Below are 23,186 nucleotides of genomic sequence, written 5' to 3'. Positions count from 1 at the left end.
AGTTTGCACACATGGAACAAAACTAGGTGCTATGTAAAGAGAATATTCAGGAAAGAAAAAGAGTCTTGGAGATTAAAATGATAATTAGATGAATGAAAAGAATTACAGGAATGTCTGAAATATATACTTGAAGTGATCTCCCTTTAAATGTAACAGACACAAGATGAAAAATTAGATAGAAAGAACTAGAAAATTAGATGGACTATTCAGAAGAATAGGTGTTCTAAGTGGTGACAAAGCATTGTCTCATTGTTGAATTGGCATCTTTTTTTTTCTTTCTTTCTTAGTGGCACATATAACAGTATTGCATCCTCTCATTAATACTGTCTTAAGTTTAATGAAATACAGTAATTATTATATTTTAGATGATTAAGCTATCAGTAAAGCTTAGACACTCATAATAAAGTCTATCTTTTCATCTAGACAGTGTTACAGTGTTAGCAGGAGGAAAGATGTGAAGACAAGATCGTGCTGAGTCTGGTGTAGACATGTGGGGAAGGCTGGTATTCTCTGTGAACATAGTCTAATTCTATTCCTCTATGATGGGAAGTCAGTAGATAGCATGAAAACAGAGAAACTAAGAAGTAGCAACCCAGATAAGCATGATATTTTGTAAGCATGATATTTAGTGAGGTGAGGATCAATACCAGAAGAAGAAATTCAAAGAGATGAAATGAACACCTCTGGAAGCAGAAGATAGTGCCCTTTGGGTGAGGTAGGACTGCTGCTTTTCACATAGTAGTTTGAATATTTTTTCCTAACAAATGCTGTAGAATCGTATATTTTTCAAACTATGTGACTACATGTTTGGATAAAAAAGAAAATAAAACATATTTTTAAGATGTTACCCAAATCATACCACTGACTTTAGTGCTTGGGCATGCTCCTTAGTAAATAGGTTAATTGTCACAGAAGTCATGAAGAAATACATTCAGAGAGGAAAATATGATTCACCCAAGTCCACAGGGTTAGCATGGTCCAGATTTAGGGTTGTAGGCCCATTACTGTGCTTTCTCTTGAAAATGGTTATGTCCGGTGCAGCTCAGGTATTATGGGCCTCTTTGGAAACTTGGGAAAGACAACACATTACTCTGTCTTGAATGCTTACAGGAAGAAAGAGTTCCAAAGAGGTTTCAGTACATGAAAGCCAGATCTTGTTGGGCTCTCTCCTCCCAATGGTGGGAATGCCATGAGACAATGCACGTACAAATCTTGTTCCAGACTGGTTTCAATAACAAAGAACATGACTTGGCCTAGTAAGAGCTACATCATTGTGAAGGGGTTGTGCATAGCAAAGTGAAGTTCAGATTATGGGTGGCTAATTAGAGTTTAATAGCTGTTGAAGATGAAATGTCTTTTCTGACCTTCACGTTGCTTCTGAGTTAATGGTATCAAATGCCCCATGGGGCCCAGTTGTTGGTAAATACAGCCTTTAGCTGTTTCTGGTACAAAGGAAGGGATTGGTTTGATTGTCAAGGTCTGTCATATTGCTACTCCGAGACCCGCCTTCATGTAAAAAATAACCCAATCAATAAATGGGCCAAGGAACTGAACAGACACTTCTCAGAAGAGGATATACAATCAGTCAACAAACATATGAGAAAATGTTCAACATCTCTAGCAATTAGGGAAATGCAATTAAAACTAAGATTTCTTCTCATTCTAGTCAGAATGGCAGCTATGAAGAATACAAACAATAAGTGTTGGTGAAGATATTTGGGAAATGGCACACTTATACATTGCGGGTGGGACTGCAAATTGGTGCAGCCAATATGGAAGGCAGTATGGAGATTCCTTGGAAAACTTGGAATGGAACCACCATTTGACCTAGCTATCTCACTCCTTTGTTTATACCCAAAGGACTTAAAAACAGCATAGTACAGGGACACAGCCATATCAATGTTTATAACAACACAATTCACAATAGCTAAACTGTGGAACCAACCCAAATGCCCTTCAATATGAATGAATAGGAAAACTTTGGTATATATACACAATGGAACATTAGTCAGCATTAAAAGAGAATAAAATCATGGTATTTGTAGGTAAATGGATGGAGCTGGAGAATATAATGCTAAGTGAAGTTAGCCAATCCCCAAAAAACAAAGGTCAAATGTTTTCTCTGGTATGAGGATACTGACTCATAATGGTGATTTGTGGGGTGGTGGGGGGAGCATGAGAGGAATGGAGGAACTTTAGATAGGGCAAAGGGGAGGGAGGGGAAGGGGGTGTGCAAGGGAGTAGGAATGACTGTGGAAAGAGTAAGATATCATTACCCTAAGTACATGTATGAAGACACGAATGGTGTGAAAATACTTTGTATACAACCAGTGACTTGAAAAATTGTGCTGTATACTGTCATATGAAATGAATTGCATTCTTCCATCATGTATAACAAATTAGAATAAGTAAATAATTTAATAAAGAAAAAATACTATGATTTCTATGTAGTTTAAAGCAATGCACATTCCTAATAGGTATGATACTCTGATGAAGTGGTAGCAGCATGAGTTAAAAAGAAAAACACCAACCTTTTGAAAGCTAAGAGTAGGAAGAGGATGCTCTGCTAAAATGTTAGAAAATGTTTATAAGGTTCAAAATTCTATCTGATAATAAATACATTTTTAGGGTTTTCTCCCCTCAAAAGATACATTTCATGTAATAAGGTTTCATATAATTGTTTCCATCATATTGTAAATAGGATGACCGATTTTAACAGTGAAAATTATGATTTATATAGCTTTGAGATATCCTAACACCATGATAATTCAAATTTCATCTTTGAAAAATGCTTTGAAACTACATTTTTTTCAATAGCCTGACTCTTAAACTGTAGGGCTGAGCATGGGTTAGATCTATGAGAGTTACTTAATGTAAGAAACAGATTTATGCAAAATATACAGATGCATCTTGCTCTTGGGTTTTTGACTATGAAAGTATAGATAGGAGGAAGTGGAGGAAATAAATGTGTTTAGATGTTGGCTCATAGGTACAGTGCTTATTTATGTGCAAAAAAAACTAGATTAATAACTGAAGAACAGAGAAGAGGTAGAACATAGCACTATAAACTAGTGGGGCTCTTTTTGTTTTAATAAAATGCTTTTCTAGAGAGGTATTTTTCAGAAATATAAAAATTTGTTTTCAAATCTTGTTACTGCACACTCTTTGTCCAAATTACTTCTATAAATTTTATTAGTTTGACACTTTTTTAGTCTCAGAAAGTAAATGATTGATTTTAAGCCATAAAGAATTCTCAATTTATTGCTATGATTTTGATATTGCATTTAACAACTTGTCAATATTTCTGTTTGCTCTTCTTGTTCCAAAGGGCTGCCATCCGCAAATTTGGCTGCACCAAACCTCACTGTGGAGGAAGGAAAGTCTATCACATTGTCTTGTATTGTGGCAGGCGATCCACTTCCTAATATGTACTGGGATGTGGGAAATCTGGTCTCCAAACATATGGTAAGGATTGATTATGAGAGAGATAAGACTGTTTTGGAGCCTAATATTGTATTAAACCTAGTGATGACCATCTGCTATTTTATAGACCCACTTACAGAAATTTATGATGATTTTTTGATGCATGCTTATGTTCCATATAATCTTAAAAAGCAAGGACTAATGCAGATTTTCATTTTAGTTATATAGTCTGGAGTGTCTTTATATCCTTAGTGAGCTCTTAAGTGTCATCTCTAGCAAAGAGTATGACTATCCTTGTGGTCATTTCTTTTGAAGAAAGATAGGTGGGAATTCAAGGATTAAGGAAATTCCTTGCATTAAGCAATCGACACCTGGAGAAATAGAACAACTTCTCTTTACCTGAGTCTAAGTCTAATTCAGGAAGGGAAACTTTTCTAATTTTATATTACTGTATTTCTCTAGTTAGGGGAAGAGATCCCAAATCATGCCACTTTGAGATCAGTCCTAATCAAGGTTATTTTTGTGTTAATTCATTTGTAGAATGAAACAAGCCACACACAGGGCTCCTTAAGGATAACTAATATTTCATCTGATGACAGTGGAAAGCAAATCTCTTGTGTGGCAGAAAATCTTGTAGGAGAAGATCAAGATTCTGTCAACCTCACTGTGCATTGTACGTAATCAGACCAGCATGTATTTTTAATAGCAAATGATTGTGGATTTTCCTACATTTGTTTCTGGGGAGCTCTGGGTGCTTCTTAAGTTTGTTTAAATGAGTATATTGCAGTGTTTTGTGCATACTTAACTATGAAATGTTGTCCGCCTTTTTCACCTCTTTCAGCCTCTTTTCTGCTTTATATCTCTTGCTTACGCATTGTCTTTCTTTTGAGCTTCTTTATTGACCTTGAGTGTGATGCCTTATGTCTTCTGTTGTCTCAAATAGAGTTGATAATTCTCTTGCTAGTGTTTCAGTTTAAATTCTGATAAAGCTAGTTTCTTAAAACTTTTCCTCTATAAAATCAATATGAATCTTTATAATAATGATGCTTAAACCATTTGCTGACCATTCACAAACACCTAATTGTGCCATTGAAACTATAAAACCTCATTAATTTGATATCAAGTTTCTTGTGGTATGGTAGGAGACCTATTTATATTATTGAGAATTATTACCACCTGCATAAAAGATTTCTTTTCAAATATGTGTGTGTTGTAGATAAGGCACAAGATTTCAGTGCTTCTAGTTAAGCATGTGTGCATTATTTTCTAATATTATAATCATATAATATTTATCTTAAAATTTTATATTATGGCATTCAATATCAAAATTTAGTCAGTGAAAATTACATAGATGCTTCACATCATTGCAAATTCTGAGCTTCACAGTATAAATTAATGAGGTTTTATTCTGGATTAGGATTTGAATGAGAAAAAAATGACTGTGCATGTTTAAGTATGTGTACAAATTACACAGGATCAGATACATGGCTATAGCTGGTATTAATATACTGGTTAACACTCAGAACACACATTCAGTGTGTGTTTGTTGGAGTGAATAATTGAAATCACCAACCATGATTTTTTGTCAGTCTTACAACTACAACTATGACTAGCGGGTACTGGACTTAAATTTTTTAATCATTTTGGGCTATCCGGAAGCTTGAAGTCAATGTTATTCCCGTTCATATGTAACCAGTTTTCAACTTTATGTCCTAATGTCAGCACCTCACTGAAAACTCATTTGAGCAAGGAATAAGTGGGCCCTGGGTATGGGGGATGAAGTAATAAGTGTGGACCTTCCCTAACCTGTGGTCCTTGTGACTGGTTGTAACACATATCTATAAATATGTGCATGCACATTTTGTAACATAATGGATATAGGCCCTCAATTATGTTTAAACTGAAATTTTATAGAAGGAATAACCCATTAAAAGCTATTTTGCTTTCCAAGGACTATTTTAAGGTCTGTGAGAAATATCTGTTAAAAAGAAAGATCAGATTTTGCAAATTTATGTCACATAATATTGCACTTCCTGTAGTGAGGGGACCCATTACAGTACACATCTGCACATATGCTTAGTTGTGAGGAGTGCCATTGTTAACAGGAAATCTTTCTATAGGGGATGAAAGTGAACTAGGTTCTTTTTCAGATTTGTTTCTTCTTGGGTAGGATTTACTTAAGCACCGAGAGGGTGACGTCAGATTATCAGATATCTGTTTAAACACTTGGACTTGATTCTTTCTCAATGTAGGTAAATAGCCATGGGCATCACAGTCTGAAGAGCTGACCTTACCTGCCAAAATTTAGATAAAGAGTAGAGGAAATTAACAATAAAGAACATTAACAACTGAGATAACCATTGCTGGGACCCCACATAGAGTATGTCAATATGTTTTGATGCCTTAAATTTTCCCTGTTTCATTTGATGAACATGTATAACCAAGAAGCAGGGTATGAAAGCTACTGGACTAGGTGTAAGGAGATCTATATCATTATCAATAGCTACAATCAGTTCTTTGACCTGTTTGATCAGTCTTAGAAAAGTCATGTCAGATCAAGGCTCCCTGTACAATTTCCAAAGTTTCCAAAGTTTGTTGTTATTTGGATTATTGAGGGAAGAAGTATTATGAAAACAGTGCCCCTCATTATTTTTGGTAATGAATCTACATAATACCAAGGCAAATATATTAGAAACCAACAAGGATGCCAAGTGAACCCTTTCCACTCTCAGAAATCTCTCAGATCTGTTTGGAGCTGGTTCTCATGTCTACTGATTAGCTTTGAAAAATGACTGTGATGTATGGGTCATGAGTAGAGCAGAGCAAGGAGTTTCTCTGAAGCTCTCTGTAGGAAGTTAAATCAACCTTGATGATAACACAAAATACCGATAGGTTCCAGACTGACTGGTCATGTGTTTCCTTAAACTGAACAATGGTTGAATAAAATCTCTTATTGATGACACAGAAATCTGGAGATGGGGAGATTTCTAAGCTTTCTGATGCTATTAACTCTCTTTTTTTCAATTTAGTTGCACCAACTATCACATTTCTCGAATCTCCAACCTCAGACCACCACTGGTGCATTCCATTCACTGTGAAAGGCAACCCCAAACCAGCGCTTCAGTGGTTCTATAATGGGGCAATATTGAATGAGTCCAAATACATCTGTACTAAAATACATGTTACCAATCATACGGAGTACCACGGCTGCCTCCAGCTGGATAATCCTACTCACATGAACAATGGGGACTACACTTTAATAGCCAAGAATGAGTATGGGAAAGATGAGAGACAGATTTCTGCCCACTTCATGGGCTGGCCTGGAATTGATGATGGTAAGTACCTCTTACTTGTTCATATGGGGAAATAATTAGGTATGTCATTCAACTGTTGACAACATCATGATAAAATAGGTCATTCCCAAATCTGATGGCTTAAAACACTATTGTTTAGTCTTGTTTATGGGTCTGCAGGTCAGCTGGGTGGTTTTATTACACATGCCTTAATTCTTGGTTGAGTGTGAAGAAACAGCTACCCAGGAGGCCTGCTTCTATGGCAAGTGCAGGGTATAAGAGGACAATTGGAAATATGCAGGGCTTTGTTAGGCTTAAGTCGAGGGCTGCTCCACTGTCTCTTCAGCTTGTATGCCATTGGCCAAAGCAAGTCATAGAGCCAAAGCCAAGTCAAGGGGCAGGCAAGGACTTTTGCTACTCCAAGGAGGTGATAGGAGCATGAATGATTTGAATAGCAGATTCATATATACAAGATTACTAATGAGTGTGTTTGGGTAGTACATAAGAAAAGAGTTGTTGTTGTTGTTGTTGTTGTTGTTATTATCTCAAGTGTTTAATGAGATTTCACACCCACAATGGCAAAACCATAAACAGATGAATTGTGTTTGATTGACTCATGAAATAGTTAAGATTTATTTTTTTGCTGCTTATCCATTTATGGATTTTCAAAATCCTGCATTTTCACTCATGGATCAGAAACCAATATCCTGTACTGTTTTGTTTAGCCAAGCTGAGTAAGCCATCGTTTTACTGAATCCTGAGGGTTGTTTTTTTTTTTTTTTTTTTTTTTGAGAGAGATTAGTACCTATCTGACCAATGGTTTTTTGGGGGGGGAAGGATGGTTAATATCAGGGGTCCACTCTGACCAGCAAAAGAGTTTCATCGTGGGCTCCACAGCATGATTGCCATGTTTCAAATAATCTGTTTCAGATAACTGTCCTTCAGATGACTATCCCTATCCGCTCAATCTTTTTGCCCTCGTGCTTGCTACCATTGTGAGGGCTGTAGCCTGTGTTTGGATATTGGGACTCATACATAGATAGAACTCCTCAACATGGCAGCTGAGAGTTAGTCAGAGTCACACAAGGATGACATGGCAGATGGAAGGGAAAACAGAAACATGGAGATCTGAAACAAGGGGCTGCTTGGGCAGCTTGCACCTATGTGGCTCCCAGGGCAGTGCCATGGGCAGAACTGATTCCTGGAAAAAAAAAAGTCCCTTTTGCCAACAGTAAGCCAGAGTGAAGTCATTCTTATTAAAGAAGAACTTCCTATTACCCTAGTATTTACTGAGCATCATTTCAACTGACATGTCTCCTTGGTGAGTTCAAATGTGGTTGGAATTATGTAAGCTTGATTTACAGTCAGCCCTTCAAGGGCACATAGCACAAGCCATGTTTGGATGCACAAGCCATGTCTAGACCCCGCTGGTCATTGTAGTCATTCCCATTCAGTCTTCTTCTTAATTGGGAGTTCAGCTGCTTGGCTCTGTTTACTGTAGCAAATCTCTAGATTATTGTGTTTCTTCCTGCACATTTGTGGGACAAACAGCTTCAGGATTAAATCTGGGACAATAACTTTTAATTTGTTTTTAAATAAATTTTTGATTTGTGAATGATTTTAGATTTACCAAAAAGCTGCAAAGATAGTTCAGAGAATTTCCAGAAACCCCCACCCAGTTTTTCCCATTGTTAACATCTTATGTTACTGTGGTACGTTTGTCACAGTGAAGAAACTGACACTGATACATTACTATTCACTAAACTTCAGGTTTTATTTGAATTTCATCATCAACGGCCTTTTAAAACTGTTGGGGGTGAAACTTGATTCAGGCTGAAGGTCTGGAGTTTAAAATCTATCAGCAGCAGGTCTGCATCCTTTGATATCTGCACAGTTAAAGCCAGTGGGTTCTATTTTAGATGGGATTTTGATGTGTTTTCTTTTGAACATTTCTATATGGTGCTAATATTTGGTAGAGCTAAACTCCTCTTATCCATGTGGCCTCGTTTTTATCAGTTATTTCTGTTTATTTTTACCTAGCTAGTGATGGTAAAGAATTGCTTTTAGGCATTTAAATATCTTGGAGTCTCTCAAGTTTATTTTTCTAAAAAGAAATAACTATTTACCTATAGAAAGCAAAAATTAAGCTAAATTTTATGAAATATTTTCTCTGTCCTTGTTCGTTTATTCATTTTTATTAGATACTTAAAATACAAATGTCTGCTTTTAGACAAGACGGGTTTTGTTTTCCTCCTTAACTGTTTGTTCAAGTACCAGCTGTCAAGGAATAATAAATGAAAGTGGAAATGATAGAGACTTGGCTCAGGGTGATAGTGGATATATATGGCCCTAGTGGGCCATAAACCAGTGTGAACAATTAAAGATTGACCTCACTTGGCTTCTGAGATGTAATCTTTGTGGGTACTTATGAGATTCATAGCCATAACATTCAGATAATGACCATTCTTAGAATTGCCTCCTTTCCTTCTTAGCCCCCTTTAAAACCAAAGAAAAAAACAAATAACAAGCAAAGAATTTTTCCCTGATAGTACTTTTGAAGTTAGGGACAACGGGTCAAGTATGGCTTTACGGTCCATTAGTATTTCTGCTGTCATCATGTAGTACTTGATGAAGAAGTTTAGCTCTTACAAATCTTCTTGGTAAAAAGTTTCATCTCCTTTTACTTCCAGGATTTTTGATGAGATTCTTAAAAAAATTTTTTTTAATTACATTGCAAGTTTCCTGTTTCACAAGTGTTTTAGTGAGTCTTTTTTTTTTCCTGCTGTGACTAAAGGATCTAACCAGAGCAATTTTAGTGGAGGAAAAGTTCATTTTAAGGCTCACAGTTTCCAAGGTCTTAGTCCATAGAAGACCAGCTTCATTCCTCGGGGCTCAAGGTGAGGCTGAATATCATGGCAGAAGAGTGTGGCAAAAGGAAGCAGCTCACGTGATGGTCAGCAAGCAGGGAGAGAAGTTTCCACTTGCCAGATACAGATATATACCCTAAAGCCATGCCCCAGTTCCTACCTCCTCCAGCCACACCCTTCCACTTCATTACCACTCAGTTAATCCCTATCAGAGGATTAAATCACTGATTGGGTGAAGACTCTTACAACCCAATCAGTTCTCCTCTTAACCTTCTTACATTGTCTCACATGTGAGCCTTTGGGGGACACCTCCCATCCAAACCATCACAAGAAGGAAGCAGGCAGCAGAACCAGAAGAATGAACATTGCAAACCTGGTGTTTTGAAGAGTAGTTGCTTCTCATTCAGTTTAGAATGGATTTCCAGGGATGGTCACTTTGCTTAGGAATGCATCTTTGAAAACAGAGAATGAAGAGTGTTGAAAGAAATCAAAATGTAAAGAAAATCAAATGAAAATTCCCTACAACCAAATTGGTGACCATGGGAGAAGATGGACTGATTCTTCTTAATGTCAGTCCTGATTGTCTTTGCTACTGAGTGGTATAGAAACAAAGCATGGGTAGCTGGTGCTGTGCTCTCCACTTGGAGGAAGGATGGTGCAGCTAGCATTGGCCCAGCACTGGCTCAGGGGTGCCATTCACAGAGTATGAGGATGTCAGGCAGCCATTAGAGAAAGAAGCCTGGCAAACCAAGATTGCCAGATGATGTCTTTCGAGGGTGCTGCGGTCATTTAGACTTCACTGCTGGGACCACCCAGGGTGTTAATATGAAGGAGAGGTGCGATCCAATCTTTAGATGTCAGTGGGACCCAATGCCTTCTGCATTTGTTGGTTACTAAAAACCTGGATAGTTACTTCTCAGTAATTTTCTTTCTCAAGAAAGGACTTTTTCAAACTCCAGGGATATCCTTGGCCATTTTGAATCCCACATTTAAGAATTGAACTTAACTCTGGTTAGTTTGTGGGAATATTTCATGCATAAAATTCAACTTTCATCTTCAGAATGAAATCTAGTGAACTGTAATGTTTATTTTTCTAGTATACTGAAGAGCACATCTTGTGATGATCATATGAGCTTTATTTTATATTTGTTATTTAGTGCCTGCAAAACTGACTTACTAGGAGAAGTCTGTCTTTGTTTCCAGCAGAGAGGTATTCTATCCTTTGTTGCACATTAGAATCAACTAGGGACTTTTCATTATTATTTTACTTTTTACTATGCTTTCCTGAGGCCTACCTTTGGCAATTCTATTTTAATGACTCCCAGAATGGACTTTGGATTTAGAAAAAAATTTTAAGATACCAGATGAGTTACCAAGGGTTAGTATCACTGCTTTGGAGGAGAAGTCTGAGCCCAATTAGATTTGTCTGCTTATGATTAATAATAGACAAACCTTTGGCTTTTTTAGGCTTCAGACAGAATCTCAATGAAAAATAGCATGTCCCATCTGAGTTAGAAATCAGAACTCTGGGCTTGATCTCATAGCCAGTTTTCTCCAGATTCAGGCTAGCATGATGGGATGAGGGCTGGAGCTTGCTAGGGTTTTAGTCCCTCTGCTGCCTAGCTGAAAGGGAGTGGGTGTGGGAGATGGCAGGGAAGTTTATTAACTGATGGCTTTGTGCTCTTGGGACCTGGGAATGTTCAATGCAGGAACTTGAACCTTCTTCTCTTGAAATCCTTGTGGATTCTTGGAGATTATTCTCTTTGCCATTCTCATGACACAAGCAAGAAATGGGCTTAGAACTGAGCTCAGGTTCTTTTCTCTAGGAAGAAGCTTTGTGCTATTGGGGTCCCTTTGCCTCTATGGGTGGGCCTCTGGGCAAGATCTGAGACCCCACTCCAACACAGGTTTTTCCCCATGCTGTTTTCACATGGTCCATGGGAGAGTGCTCTAGATCCCTTGTCCCGACACCTCTGGCTGTAGAGGTTGAACCAAATGCTAGCTGAATGCTGTGGCCGCAGGTTGCCTTCACCTTGCCTGGTAGGAGTCAGACCTGAACTTTCCGCCTGCAGGGAACATAGTTAAAGCTCTCAGTGTTTCTGTGGAAGCGTTGGGTGGGGGGATAGCATGGCAACACTTCCCCAAAGAAACTTCTTTATAAACCCTTTATTATTATTTCCTCCTGGAAACCACGGAGAGTATCAAGGTGAATTAGACATATCGAAGGACATAGGTACAGTTTTTACACAGTTCTGTTGTGCATTCTGCTTCTGAGTGCCTCACAACCACTTTGATGTCAGATATCGAGGCAGGAAGAGTCTGATTTAACATCCTGTTTTACACTAGAAATGGGGATTTTGAACAAGATTTCAGCTGTCTCTGGAGGACTGGGAAACAAAGGGTATTTACTGTCTAAAGGGTATTCCCTTTAGACAGTTAATAGCTAGAGACAGCTCGGATCCTGCTTCCTAGGATCATGGCAGGAGTGAGGCATAGGATTGGGGGAATAAAACACAGCTCCTGTGGTAAGGAAAACATTCCAACCACTCTGAAAAATAGAAAAGGCAGAGAAACACTTGACCTTTCATCCTGCCCTCCACTCCTCTTCATGATTTCCTTCATCCTGGCTCTAAGAGATCAGCTTTGAATTTCAGGGATGTCCCCATATGGGGCAGGACCCAGCTGAATGAAGATATGTGCAAATTGTAGGCAATGAGAATAAAGGGACTCTTTTGAATGGTTTCTTCTTCTTTTCTTTCTTTCTTTCTTTCTTTCTTTCTTTCTTTCTTTCTTTCTTTCTTTCTTTCTTTCTTTCTTTCTTTCTTTTTTTGTGGAAGCCACTAAACAGAAAATATTTAGTGGAATAGGTAGAACTTCTAAGAGTTTACTACTAGTGAGATAAATTCCTGTCACTTGCTGTTGATTCAGATGACTTATTCAGATCTCGTGTTTCAACTTGGTATCCTAAGTGTAGTTATCCTAGTCTCTCCTCAAAGGGAATCTTTGGCATGGTGGGAAGGGCTTGGCTTTCAGATGCAGATCTGATTGAATCTCAAATCCGAGCCATTTTCTACCACCTACATAACTTTGTAGCCATTAGGCAATTTTCCTCACACCTCAGAGTGGGGCTTTCTCTCTCTCTCTAAAGTGTTAAGGTTCTAGCACCTACTTAGAAAGTTGTGAAGTTGAGCACATCTGAAGGGCCCGCTGCAGTTCCTAACCATGACAGGCAGGTACTCAGTCACTTTCCACATAGGCACTGAGGTTCTAATAAAGAAGCTGCACATTCTCACCGCGCTTTGTGCCCTTAGGGAGAAAATTTCTGCCCGAAAAGGCTTTTATGGCAGAACTGGTTTGGTCCTCCCTAATCCAGAAGCACGGGCTCTGTCAGTTTATCATGGGAGCATTCTAGACTTGGCCCTTTATGGAGAAAATAGTCAAAATTTAGTTCCTAATGGATAAATGTAAGCTTTTATTGGTGTCTGAGTTCTTTTCCCCTCCTCATCCCCCTTTGGAATGGGGCCTGAAGGTGTGTCAAAGGGAAAAAGCCAATCTTCTCTTTCCAGTAACATTTTTTTTTTTTTTACAGCAGTGGCCAGAGATACTCTGGTCTCAATATTTGGATATCTGACTATTGATTTATGTTTTATTGAAAAGTTGTCATCCTTTATGCCCACTGGAACCTTTCAACACTGATAGAACGCAGCAAGCTGTAAACCAGGGTAACTAAAACTTATACAAACTTATACAATACAGTGCAGATTATGATTTGGTGGACTTAGGAAAGGACTTAGATTCTGTATTTCTAAGAGGCTTTCTCGTGCTACTGTTGCTGCTGGTCCCTGAACCACACATTGAGTAGTGAGGATAATGTACCACTGCCCCCAAGAACCTGGGGGAGCCACTGGCTGGTCAAACATCCATCAGGATTATTTTATTGATTTGCTCTGAGGATACTGTAATGATGAAAAAAATACAGAATAGATGGTGTGCAGAGATGCCCTCTAACTGGGTTTTGCAAAGCGTGGGATGAATTCAATACACAGCTTAGGAGAGTGAAATTAAAAGTGGAGACAACGGTTGTAGACACACACCTACAGAGCATGAGGTTATCTAAGGATTCTCTGAGGATTCTGATGGATCTTATTTAGCTTACAGGCCAGAAATAAAGACTTGTCTAAGATGAAATTGATCCCCCATGTGGCTATCATTGGAATTCAATCCTACATATAGAAAAGTCTCTTCGTGAACAGGCAAATGTGCATGGAGACTGAGCAGAGATTAGAAGAGGAGGGTTTCTTTTTAAGCAGAAATGAATCACAGAGAGATCACTTACAATTTGTCATGAGAAAGGAACCCAGAGTCTTTGTTAGCATCTTCTGATCAGATAGCACAAGTTCCAAGAATTTTGAGAGTCAGATATTTCTCTAGGTGTGAGCACATTGATTGAGAGTAGATCGTCTTTTCAAAGTCATTACATAAAAGATTTAATACTTTACACTTGGAACAAATCTTGCTAGAGCACTAGATGATAAAAAACCCTTGTTTTGAAGCATCCCATTCTTTAGGCAGTGCATAAAGAACGTTTCTCTGGCCCACTCATTCAGGAAGAGTGTCACAGCTCCAGAATGCTCATTCACACAAGCAGTGGGAGTGAGTGACTTATGCTTCCTAATTCGGGAGCAGTTTTCTCCTATGTGAATGCGTGTCAGGAACAAACTATAAATATTGGGAGAATTTTTCCCACTGCTTCTTCCGTGCCGTTTTATCAAAAGATTTATGACGTCTGTGTGAACTAGATCCCTCTATAGCAACTTAGAATTGCCCCCAAACTGGCCGATTTAGATTTGATCTTACTTAGGCGGATTAACATAGGGACAGGAAATTTCTCCCAAATTTACACATTAAGAAATGTATCCCCCACCCCACTACCACATGTACCTAAGTCATTTGTGGGAACTTGTTTCTTGCCCAAGGTGGTGGGGAGTGGGGGGATAGAGAAAGTTCTACCTGCTTTTTCTGCCTTAAATAACAGAAGAAAGTATGGTTTGGCCACAGACTCATGATAATCATGATAATTAAGACTTATACTCAAATAGCTCTTTATATCTCAAGAGGACTAATGTTAATTAATTATGCTTTCTGAAGCTCCTGAAGAGTTGCCAGAGCCGATCCTATTATCCTCCCCTGTCCTATGGAAGACTCTTTTGTTACAGAGAAAAGTGAAGAGATTCCCAGTGCTGCATAGCAAATTAGTGGGTCAGGCAGAAACGAAACGCAGACATCTGAATCCCCCTGTGTCTGGGCTCTGAGTTCAGCCTGCTGTTCAGAAAGCAACGAGGAGGAGGGCCTGGTCATCAAAAGGCCACCTCTTGTGTGCTAGAAAGCACTTTCTACCAAAAGCAAGAACAGCTTATTTGAAGAGAACAAATCTTTTGCTATTGCTTTATCATGTGGAATTCTTTGAAATATTTTTCAAGATCACACTAAACAGGCACTGTAAATAGAATTGGAAGAAAAGTCTTTCTTTCTTTTTAAGGGCATTAGAGAGGAACTAAAAGCTTAAAGGAAGGAAAAAGATGTGTGCTCCTGGCCTCCACCATTATTTTTATCTTGGTGTCAGAATGCAGAATGACTCCTACTGTCAGGCTACCTCCCTTCTCACCATTTTTTTAATGAATATTTACATGAAGTCCTAACATTTATTCATGAGTAGTAACTGAGATTAGAAGCTAGAAATGAAAAGGACCCCCACATTAGGTTGTTTGCATGGGACTCAGAGGATGGTGTAGTGCTTTGGTTAATACTGTGGAGAAAAGAGTGAAGGTGATTTTTACTTTTCACCTAAGGTTTCCTCTCTTGGAGGTGCAGGCATGATCTGTTTATCCTGGAGCTTCATTAGGAGTGCCTCCAGAGCTGTGATAAAGTCAAATTGCTCTTTTCACTTGGGGCCTCCCAGGCTGTGCTGTGGACCTGGTACTTGCTTCCTATAATTCCTCAGATAAAGAATGAAGAAAAAGTACACATGGCTCCTTAGGATGCCCATCAGACTTCAGAAAGCAGAATCTAACCATCAAATGAGCAGATCTGGGTACCTCATCCTGACCTTCTCTTGGTTGGGAAGGAGCTGTAGTTTTTACACCTGAGTGAGCTGTGAAGGGATCAGACAGCCTGCCATTTATTTGGAACGCCAGTGGGTCTCCATGTTTTCATATTTTATTTTATAGTTTCTCAGCATGAAGCTTTAGGGCTTGATTATACCTCTAGATCCCTGAATCTGATATTTCTTACTTAATGAGAACTATGCAGGTAGTGCTCAAGAAAATATAAGAACACCTTTCAGATCCCCACTACAAGAGCATGGCTCAAGTTGGATGCTCCTTATTTATTTTTTATTCATTCTCTTCATTTGATTATTTTTCTTCTCCTAGCCAGTGTTTGTCTTGCCTCACTTACTTTTTAGTCCTGAACATCTCCAATAGGGTTACCTAACTTTACCATATCATGGTACATAACAGTATATAATGAATGTATTTAAGTAAATGGAACCAGTTAGAAATTAGACTTAAAAATGTGCAGGGTATTTTCAAAATGTGGCCATTGCCAGAAGTTTAAAAGGAAAGTAACAGTTTTTCTGTGTCTGCATTTAAAATGAGTAATGTGACCCTTGTGTTTTCATGAGCTATAGCCTTATGCATCCTTCCATGTGCCAGTCTTAATAACCTTTGTACACAGAGAGGCATTTCTTCATTGTGGAGAGCAGATGTTTTAGCTAGCTTTTTCACTACCGTGACAAAAAGACCTGACATTTGGTTAAAAAAATAATTTTAAATGATTTAAACAATTATTAATTATTTAATTAAACAATTATTAAATAATTATAAAGGAAGAAAAATTTATTTGGGGCTCATGGTTTCAGAGATCTCAGTCCACAGATGGCTGAGTCCATTGCTCTGGGCCCTAGATGAGGCAGAACAGCATGGCAGAAAAGTATGACAGAGGAAGACAGCTCAGAACATGACCCCAGGAAGCAGAGAGAGAGACTAAGCTCAGCTCAAAAATATATATATCTATATACCCCAAAGGCATGCCTGCAATGACCTCCTTTATACACACCCTACCCACTATGGTTACCACCCAGTTAATCCTTCTCAGAGGATCAATGAACCATTAATTTCACCTTAAATTTCTTAAACTGTCTCACATATGAACTTTTGGGGGAAGCCTCATATCTACAAAATAATAGTAGATCTTCTTAAGATGTGGTGTGGTGTGCTTGGGAGGGAAAAAAACTATTATTCTTCCTCCTACGTTGCCTTTTTGCAAGTTTCATAATCTTATGCTGAATTTGCTTATTACTGACAAACAAAGTAATGTAACAGTACCTCTTATGTATCTGGAAACATGAAGTTAGGGAAAAAGAGTGCTTTTCAGAAAGTTTAAATGTAGCCTAATTGTTTTTCTGGTGAACTTGATAGAAAAGAAATGCACTGATACAAACCATAAGTCTGGAAAATGAACTCTTTTCTAGATTATGGGCTAACCTATTTATTTGTGATCCTACCCCACATCCTATTTTTCTATACCCCACATTTGCTACATTGAATTGATTTGATGCTCTTGGATCTTCCTAGGGGCTTTGTGTGGGTGGTGTGTTTGGGTGTTCCCTTTCTGTGATGCAGTGTATTAAGTCTCTGTGTTACTCATGAGCACTTAGGCCATTTAAGTGGCTGAGATAAACCTGGCTCTGAATTTCCAGTCTTTTTTGTTTTTATGGAATTGTATGTGTAAAAGCATGGTCAAGCTCATCCCAGGCCATAATCTCTGATCTGTAACTCCAGCTGTCTAATTGGAAGCTTTACAGGTGTGCATATGGAGAGCCCAGCCCACTTTTCCTGGCTCTGACCTCATCCCTCCCTTGGGTCTTGGATTAGAGGATGCTCACAAGGCTGGTGTGACCATGTTGGATTAATGATGTAGGGGAAAGGTTGAGCCAACCTTGGAAGAGAATTCTGGGTCCCTGGCACTTGCAGTGGGTCTATAGTTGAGCTACTGGAGGGTATGTACCCATGCAGACTCAGACTGTGTGGAAGGGTAGAGTGCAATCTTTTAAAATAATGGATTACTGAGCAGCTCAAAGAATGATTTACTCCCTCTGGGGCTCTTTCCTTCAGCAAGGGTAGTGAATCCCCTTGGAGATGGGAACACTGTTTGGTTTAGGGCCTTTTCAAAGGGAGAAGATTTCAGAGGATTGGTAGGTGCTTTGCAAATGACATTAAAAGGGCTGGCCCTGGGATCTCTTGATGCTTCATTCATTGAATCACCCCTCAAATTGAAGGGCAGCCCTGAAGTCCCTTTTCAGGGTATCATTTCAGCTATAAATAATTCTGACAATACATTTGGATATAGTGTAACTCAAAACTACTTTGAAATGGTATTGGAGATAATAAAAGTACTTCAATACAGTTGAAACTTACTGGAATCAATGACTGAATTGATGCAGTGCAGTCACAGGTGGATGCATAGGCTGTGTACTGCACAATTTCCGGTGGTGCTATTGACTTAGACTACAGTATAAAGGGTGCCCCTGGAGCAGTGCAAAGTGTGGACACACAGCAATACGCAGCATCCCTGAATTGAACTGCACAGCTATCCATTTAATTTTTTCCCTGGTTAAAATAGATATTCTTCTACTTGAAACGTGTTAAAATTCTAATTTTAACAGTGGGGCCCACTTTTATTTGGTTCTTCATTTAGCCTAATCTTGATTATTCACTGAGGAATTCATGAGCAGAAAACTGGCTCATTTCACTTTGTTTTAATGGCATTTTTCTTTTAAGGGTTCTGAAGTGAAATAAAAATTGAGTAAGCTTTATGGTTTGCAAGTTTTACTATTTTACATGGCAAGTAGTGATGAAAAGTATAGGAAAGTGCTTTGGAAATTCATTTTGCAATCCCTTCAATGTTATAACAAAATTTAATTTTATTTACAAGTAGGCTTTCATGTAGAGATCCAGTTAGCTGCAATCAGAGAATAAGTAGCAAATGGTTTTGTCACCAATTCTTATTGATGTTGAGCTAAAAAAATGTTTTTAAATGCTTTTGACAAGTTTCATGGGCATTACCTTTAAAAAAATATTCTGAACATCCTGGTGACTACAGAAAAATCCAAAAAAATTAAGTTGGCATACTTTTACATTGCTCTCCAATAACATTTTTTATAAATTTTTATACACATCATCAATGATTTGAATAGAGAAAGTATTTTTTTCTGTGTTGCATTAGAACAAAAAATGGGGGGGGGTTCTTCAGCCTTAGAAACCCTCCCTGAAGAAGAAGGGGAGAAAAAATTGTGCTTTAGATATCATTTTGCAGCATGTTAATAATATGTTCATGAATGCAAATGGCACTGCTATATATAGCTTGACAGTACCCTCTAAACCATCAGAGAATAACAAAAGTGGTATGGAAATTACCTGTCTCTTGAATAAAAATGCCAAAATTGCACTTAGCATGGCCAACTGTGTGTAATAGAAATAGTGTATATAAAAAAGCAATGGTCATAATTCACTGATCTCTGAAGTTTTCCCAAAGTGATTTGTGATTTCTCATTATTCTTTTCTTTGTTGGGGGGATGGAACTTAATTGGAGGGAACTGGGGAAGATAAGAGTTAACATGAAGCAAACTCAGACTTTGAGGTTATATTTACCTGTCCTGTTTATAATCTATTTGATTATGAAATGTTCAATATATATTAAATACATTTTAGTTGGTAAAGGTTAGTAATTTTTCAACTCCAAAATGCATACTTACAAATATTTGTTGTTTGCTTTTTAGGTGCAAACCCAAATTATCCGGATGTACTTTATGAAGGTAGCTATCATTTTCTCTTCATTTTGTATTTTTCAAAATGTTTGTGTATAATGAAATAAGTCAACTAAAAGAAGACTTCTAAATTCAGTTAAATATACACTTTAAGAATTACATGGGCCAAAATAACATCTTCAGAAATCATTCAGTATTGATGGCCATTTTCCCTTGATATTTTCAATGCCTGTAAATAGCACTTTCTCTGTCACACTCTGTTCTTGGAAGTAGTAAATCCATTCTGCTGTAACAGACATTTTGTTTCCATAATTGGGAACTAATTACCTGTTTAAAAGCCATGACTACCAAGAAAAGGGAGGCATATCAGTTTCTGGCTATGACAGTAAACCCAATTCAAAATTGTTTCTTGTATATTGAGAAAGTTGAGCTCCTGTCAAACAGGAACTTCAAAGGGAGAGCTTGCTTTAGGATTGGTTAAACCTCAGCTTAGCCATATCATCAGGGACCCAAGTTCTTTTCATCTCAACATTCCCCAGACCATGATGCCAACTTCACCAAAGGCCGGTCCCTTTATGTTTGACCATGTGGTTGATAGGAGTTGATGTTGACAGAGGGACTTTTGCCTTTCACATTGATGGGAGGAATGGAAGAGTCATTTAAGAATGATTGAAAGTTATATTGGTTGAAATGTTATATTTATATATTTATTCTAAAAAATACTGTTTTTAAAAAAATTTTATATTTAAATATGATAGATATTTTCCATAAAGCCATTGAATGTTTGCATGTTTATTATATATATGTGAATTTAATTTGAGACTAATTTAAACTGAGAATTATGTTGCTTTACCTGCTTATGTATGTCAAAGTATATTTCTTCTAAGTTGTGGTTGGTTGGTTTTGTGCATGTGATTTGCATATTTTTGCTTATATTTGCCCTGATATGCTTTAAAGAAAGAATATTTCAAATGATTTCACAAATATTCTGTTTGAATTGTGATTTTAGATTTTAAAATTATGTTTTGGATTTTTTTTTAGTAACTTCAGGACTTTAAAAACGTCATCTTCCCACTGGCCTCAGATCCTACTTTGGGTCTTTTGGCCAAATGTCATGATATTAAACGACAGATTCTTTAGTGATCTAAATTTTGCCTGTGTGGTTAGCTATACTATGAAGAGGGAAAAACAATTGATGTATGCTCATGTTTGAAATCAGTAAATTTTAAGATATTCAAAATGAAATTGATGAGAATGTGGTTTTTGGCATCAAAGATAAAACAGCAAACAGAAAACAGGTGCTTTTTCTGTTACTTTTTATTCACATTCAAAGGAGCACTCTGCTAGTATAAAAGTAATTTAAATTGGTTGTCCTGAGTCCCACATGATGATTCTGTCTAGGAAATTTTAACTTGAGGCTGAGATAATGAGATCACTTGTTCAGGGTGGAAATTGAAGACTCTGTCTCTACATAGAATTAAAATACAGACATTAATAAACAACTTTGGGTACAATAAACTTACCAAGCATTCTATGTGATATTTTGTATGTGATATTACGAATAAAAATTTTGATTACCCACAACACTTCAGTCATCTATTTCCATCCTGATTCATGTAGTCTGAAATTAACCCAGAAAATGGCAATTGCCATTGAACTTGGTGAAAAGACAACATGGTTTGAAACTGAAATATTGGAAGCTTATCACTCTTTAAAAATGCCCCATTGCAGACCCACATCCCATATTGGTGCTTATAACATATTCCATATTAAACATTTTCCCTTCAGATAAGATGCTTGTGCCCTGGAATCTGTGTTGCTCAGAAATCTGGGTTGGTGTCTGGGTTCTGTCACCATTTTGCCAGGAGAGCTTGGAGAAGTCATTTCACTTTTCCAAAATGAGAGGCTGTCTTAAAGGTGCTGTGTCTATAAATCTGTGACCCTTAGGTGCTTGATTCTCCTTCATGTTTGTTTTTGAGATGCCATTAATAAAGGGGTATATTCTTAAATGCAAAGGGAAAAGGCTACCAAGTTTAGAATTTGACCAACAAACAGTGATGTGAAGATCTGGGGTGAATAAAACTTTAGGGTCGGGCAGTCCTGATGCTACTGTGGATTTAACTCTTCAGCCAGACATCTCCACAGCCAGGCTGTGGGTGGTTCAGAAGCTCTGTGATTTGTACTGCTTCATTCTAGATCTTTCTGTGGCCTTGTGTGTGTGGACACCTTAATGACAATTTCATATTCCTTCTCTTTCCCTTTTTCTCCACTTTAAGATTGGACTGCAACAAATGACCTCGGTGATGCCATGAACAAAAGCTATGAAATCCCCACCACAATTGTCCCTGGCAAAACTAGTCAGGAACGTCTCTCGGTGAGTGTGATAACTATTTCTAGATTGGTTCTGAGAATTTTGGAAGCTCAAAGTGTTGTAGGGATGTAGCTCTTCCTATAAGACATTATTTTCATATGTAAACAGGTAATTAAATTTAGTTTGGAGGAGTTCATAAAAAGGTTTAAGAAAAGTGAAGATGCTATATAGCCTCTGGCTTATTTGCTTCTCCTTTTTTTCACCACTTTAATTGTTAGTGATTCTTATTTCAAATATCCGTGCTTTACCATGTGATAACTAGAAGATCAGGAATTTGTCATTCTCATTCAACACACTTTCACATTCTGTTTGATATTTTTTTAATTGGAGTGCCCCACCGAATGTAGGAATCTAGCAGTTTATGGAGGCTATAAAAATACAGATGAAAATCAGGTTTTACATTTAGAAGTTAGCATTTCATCCAGAGGCCCCAGATGTATAGTGGTATTTTATGTAGTCTGTGCAGGATGGCCAGGTTTGGACATAGAAGAATGGGAGGGAAGGGTGTTGATATGCATGAGTGAGAGCTCTCAGACTGGTAAGCATGACACAGGTGTGGACTGGAGGGTCTAGTGTATGCAGGGAAGTGGTAAGGTGGGAGACATAGGTCTTGAAGCACAGTCCCAAGGTAGTTTTCAGTTTTATTACACAGTGAAGAGCCACCAAAGGGAGAATCACATATCTCAGGCATCTTGATAGGATTGGTGTTTTCTGTTGCTCTGGTCAAAACCTAACAGTTTCCTCCATAGTTTCATCTCATCACTTGTCACATGCATACAGCCTGCTCGTCCTGTGAGCTCTGCCTCTTTATATATTACCCCCGCCCCCTGGCATATCTTTCCACCTCTGCTGCTGTGGTTGTAGGCTAACCCAGGGTGTGGCAAACTAGGATTTATGAGTTTAAGTGTGGCTTGCCACCTATTTTTTTTTTTCTGCTTACAAGCTAAGAATAGTTTTTATATTTTTAAAAAAGAGCAAAAGAATACTGATGTTTCATGGCCTGAAAATTTTATGAAATTCAAACTTCTATTTCCATCAAGTTTTATTGAGATGTGATCATGCCCATATTATACATTATCTGTGGCTACTTTTGGTGGGTGGAATCATTGCAACAGAGACAATATGGTCTGAAAACTGAAAATGTTTACTATCTGGCCCTTTACTGAGAAAGCAAGCCACAGTTACTCTTTCCTGGAGGGTGCCACATCCTCCTAACCTGCCTCACTCATCTGTATTTATCAGCTTCTGATCTTTATCTACACAGCAGCTTTAGTGACTTTTATAAGCACAAATGAGATCACTTTCTGAAGTTTTATTTTTAATTGTCAAGTAATAATCTCATATATTTATGGGGTGTGAAGTGCAATTTCCATACATGCATACATACACTATGCAATGATCAAATC

The 23,186-nt window shown here is 37.9% G+C and overlaps 1 protein-coding gene across 9 annotated transcripts in view; it reads left to right on the top strand.

Annotated features, from left to right (window-relative positions):
- The window catches only part of Ntrk2 (neurotrophic receptor tyrosine kinase 2), a 355,622-nt gene that overhangs the window by 49,873 nt on the left and 282,563 nt on the right, over positions 1 to 23,186 (top strand). For all 9 annotated transcript variants that reach the window (XM_078047396.1, XM_040285611.2, XM_040285612.2 and 6 more), the window contains 5 exons: positions 3,329 to 3,465; positions 3,964 to 4,096; positions 6,453 to 6,758; positions 19,422 to 19,457; positions 21,686 to 21,783. In XM_078047396.1, coding sequence (XP_077903522.1) covers positions 3,329 to 3,465; positions 3,964 to 4,096; positions 6,453 to 6,758; positions 19,422 to 19,457; positions 21,686 to 21,783 — 710 coding nt within the window. The remainder of the gene's footprint in view (positions 1 to 3,328; positions 3,466 to 3,963; positions 4,097 to 6,452; positions 6,759 to 19,421; positions 19,458 to 21,685; positions 21,784 to 23,186) is intronic.

This window comes from Ictidomys tridecemlineatus, chromosome 4 (assembly GCF_052094955.1).
Source record: "Ictidomys tridecemlineatus isolate mIctTri1 chromosome 4, mIctTri1.hap1, whole genome shotgun sequence".
In the NCBI taxonomy this organism is placed as follows: domain Eukaryota; kingdom Metazoa; phylum Chordata; class Mammalia; order Rodentia; family Sciuridae; genus Ictidomys; species Ictidomys tridecemlineatus.
Note: the sequence above shows the minus strand (reverse complement) of the source record. Positions and strands in the feature narration are given on the sequence as shown.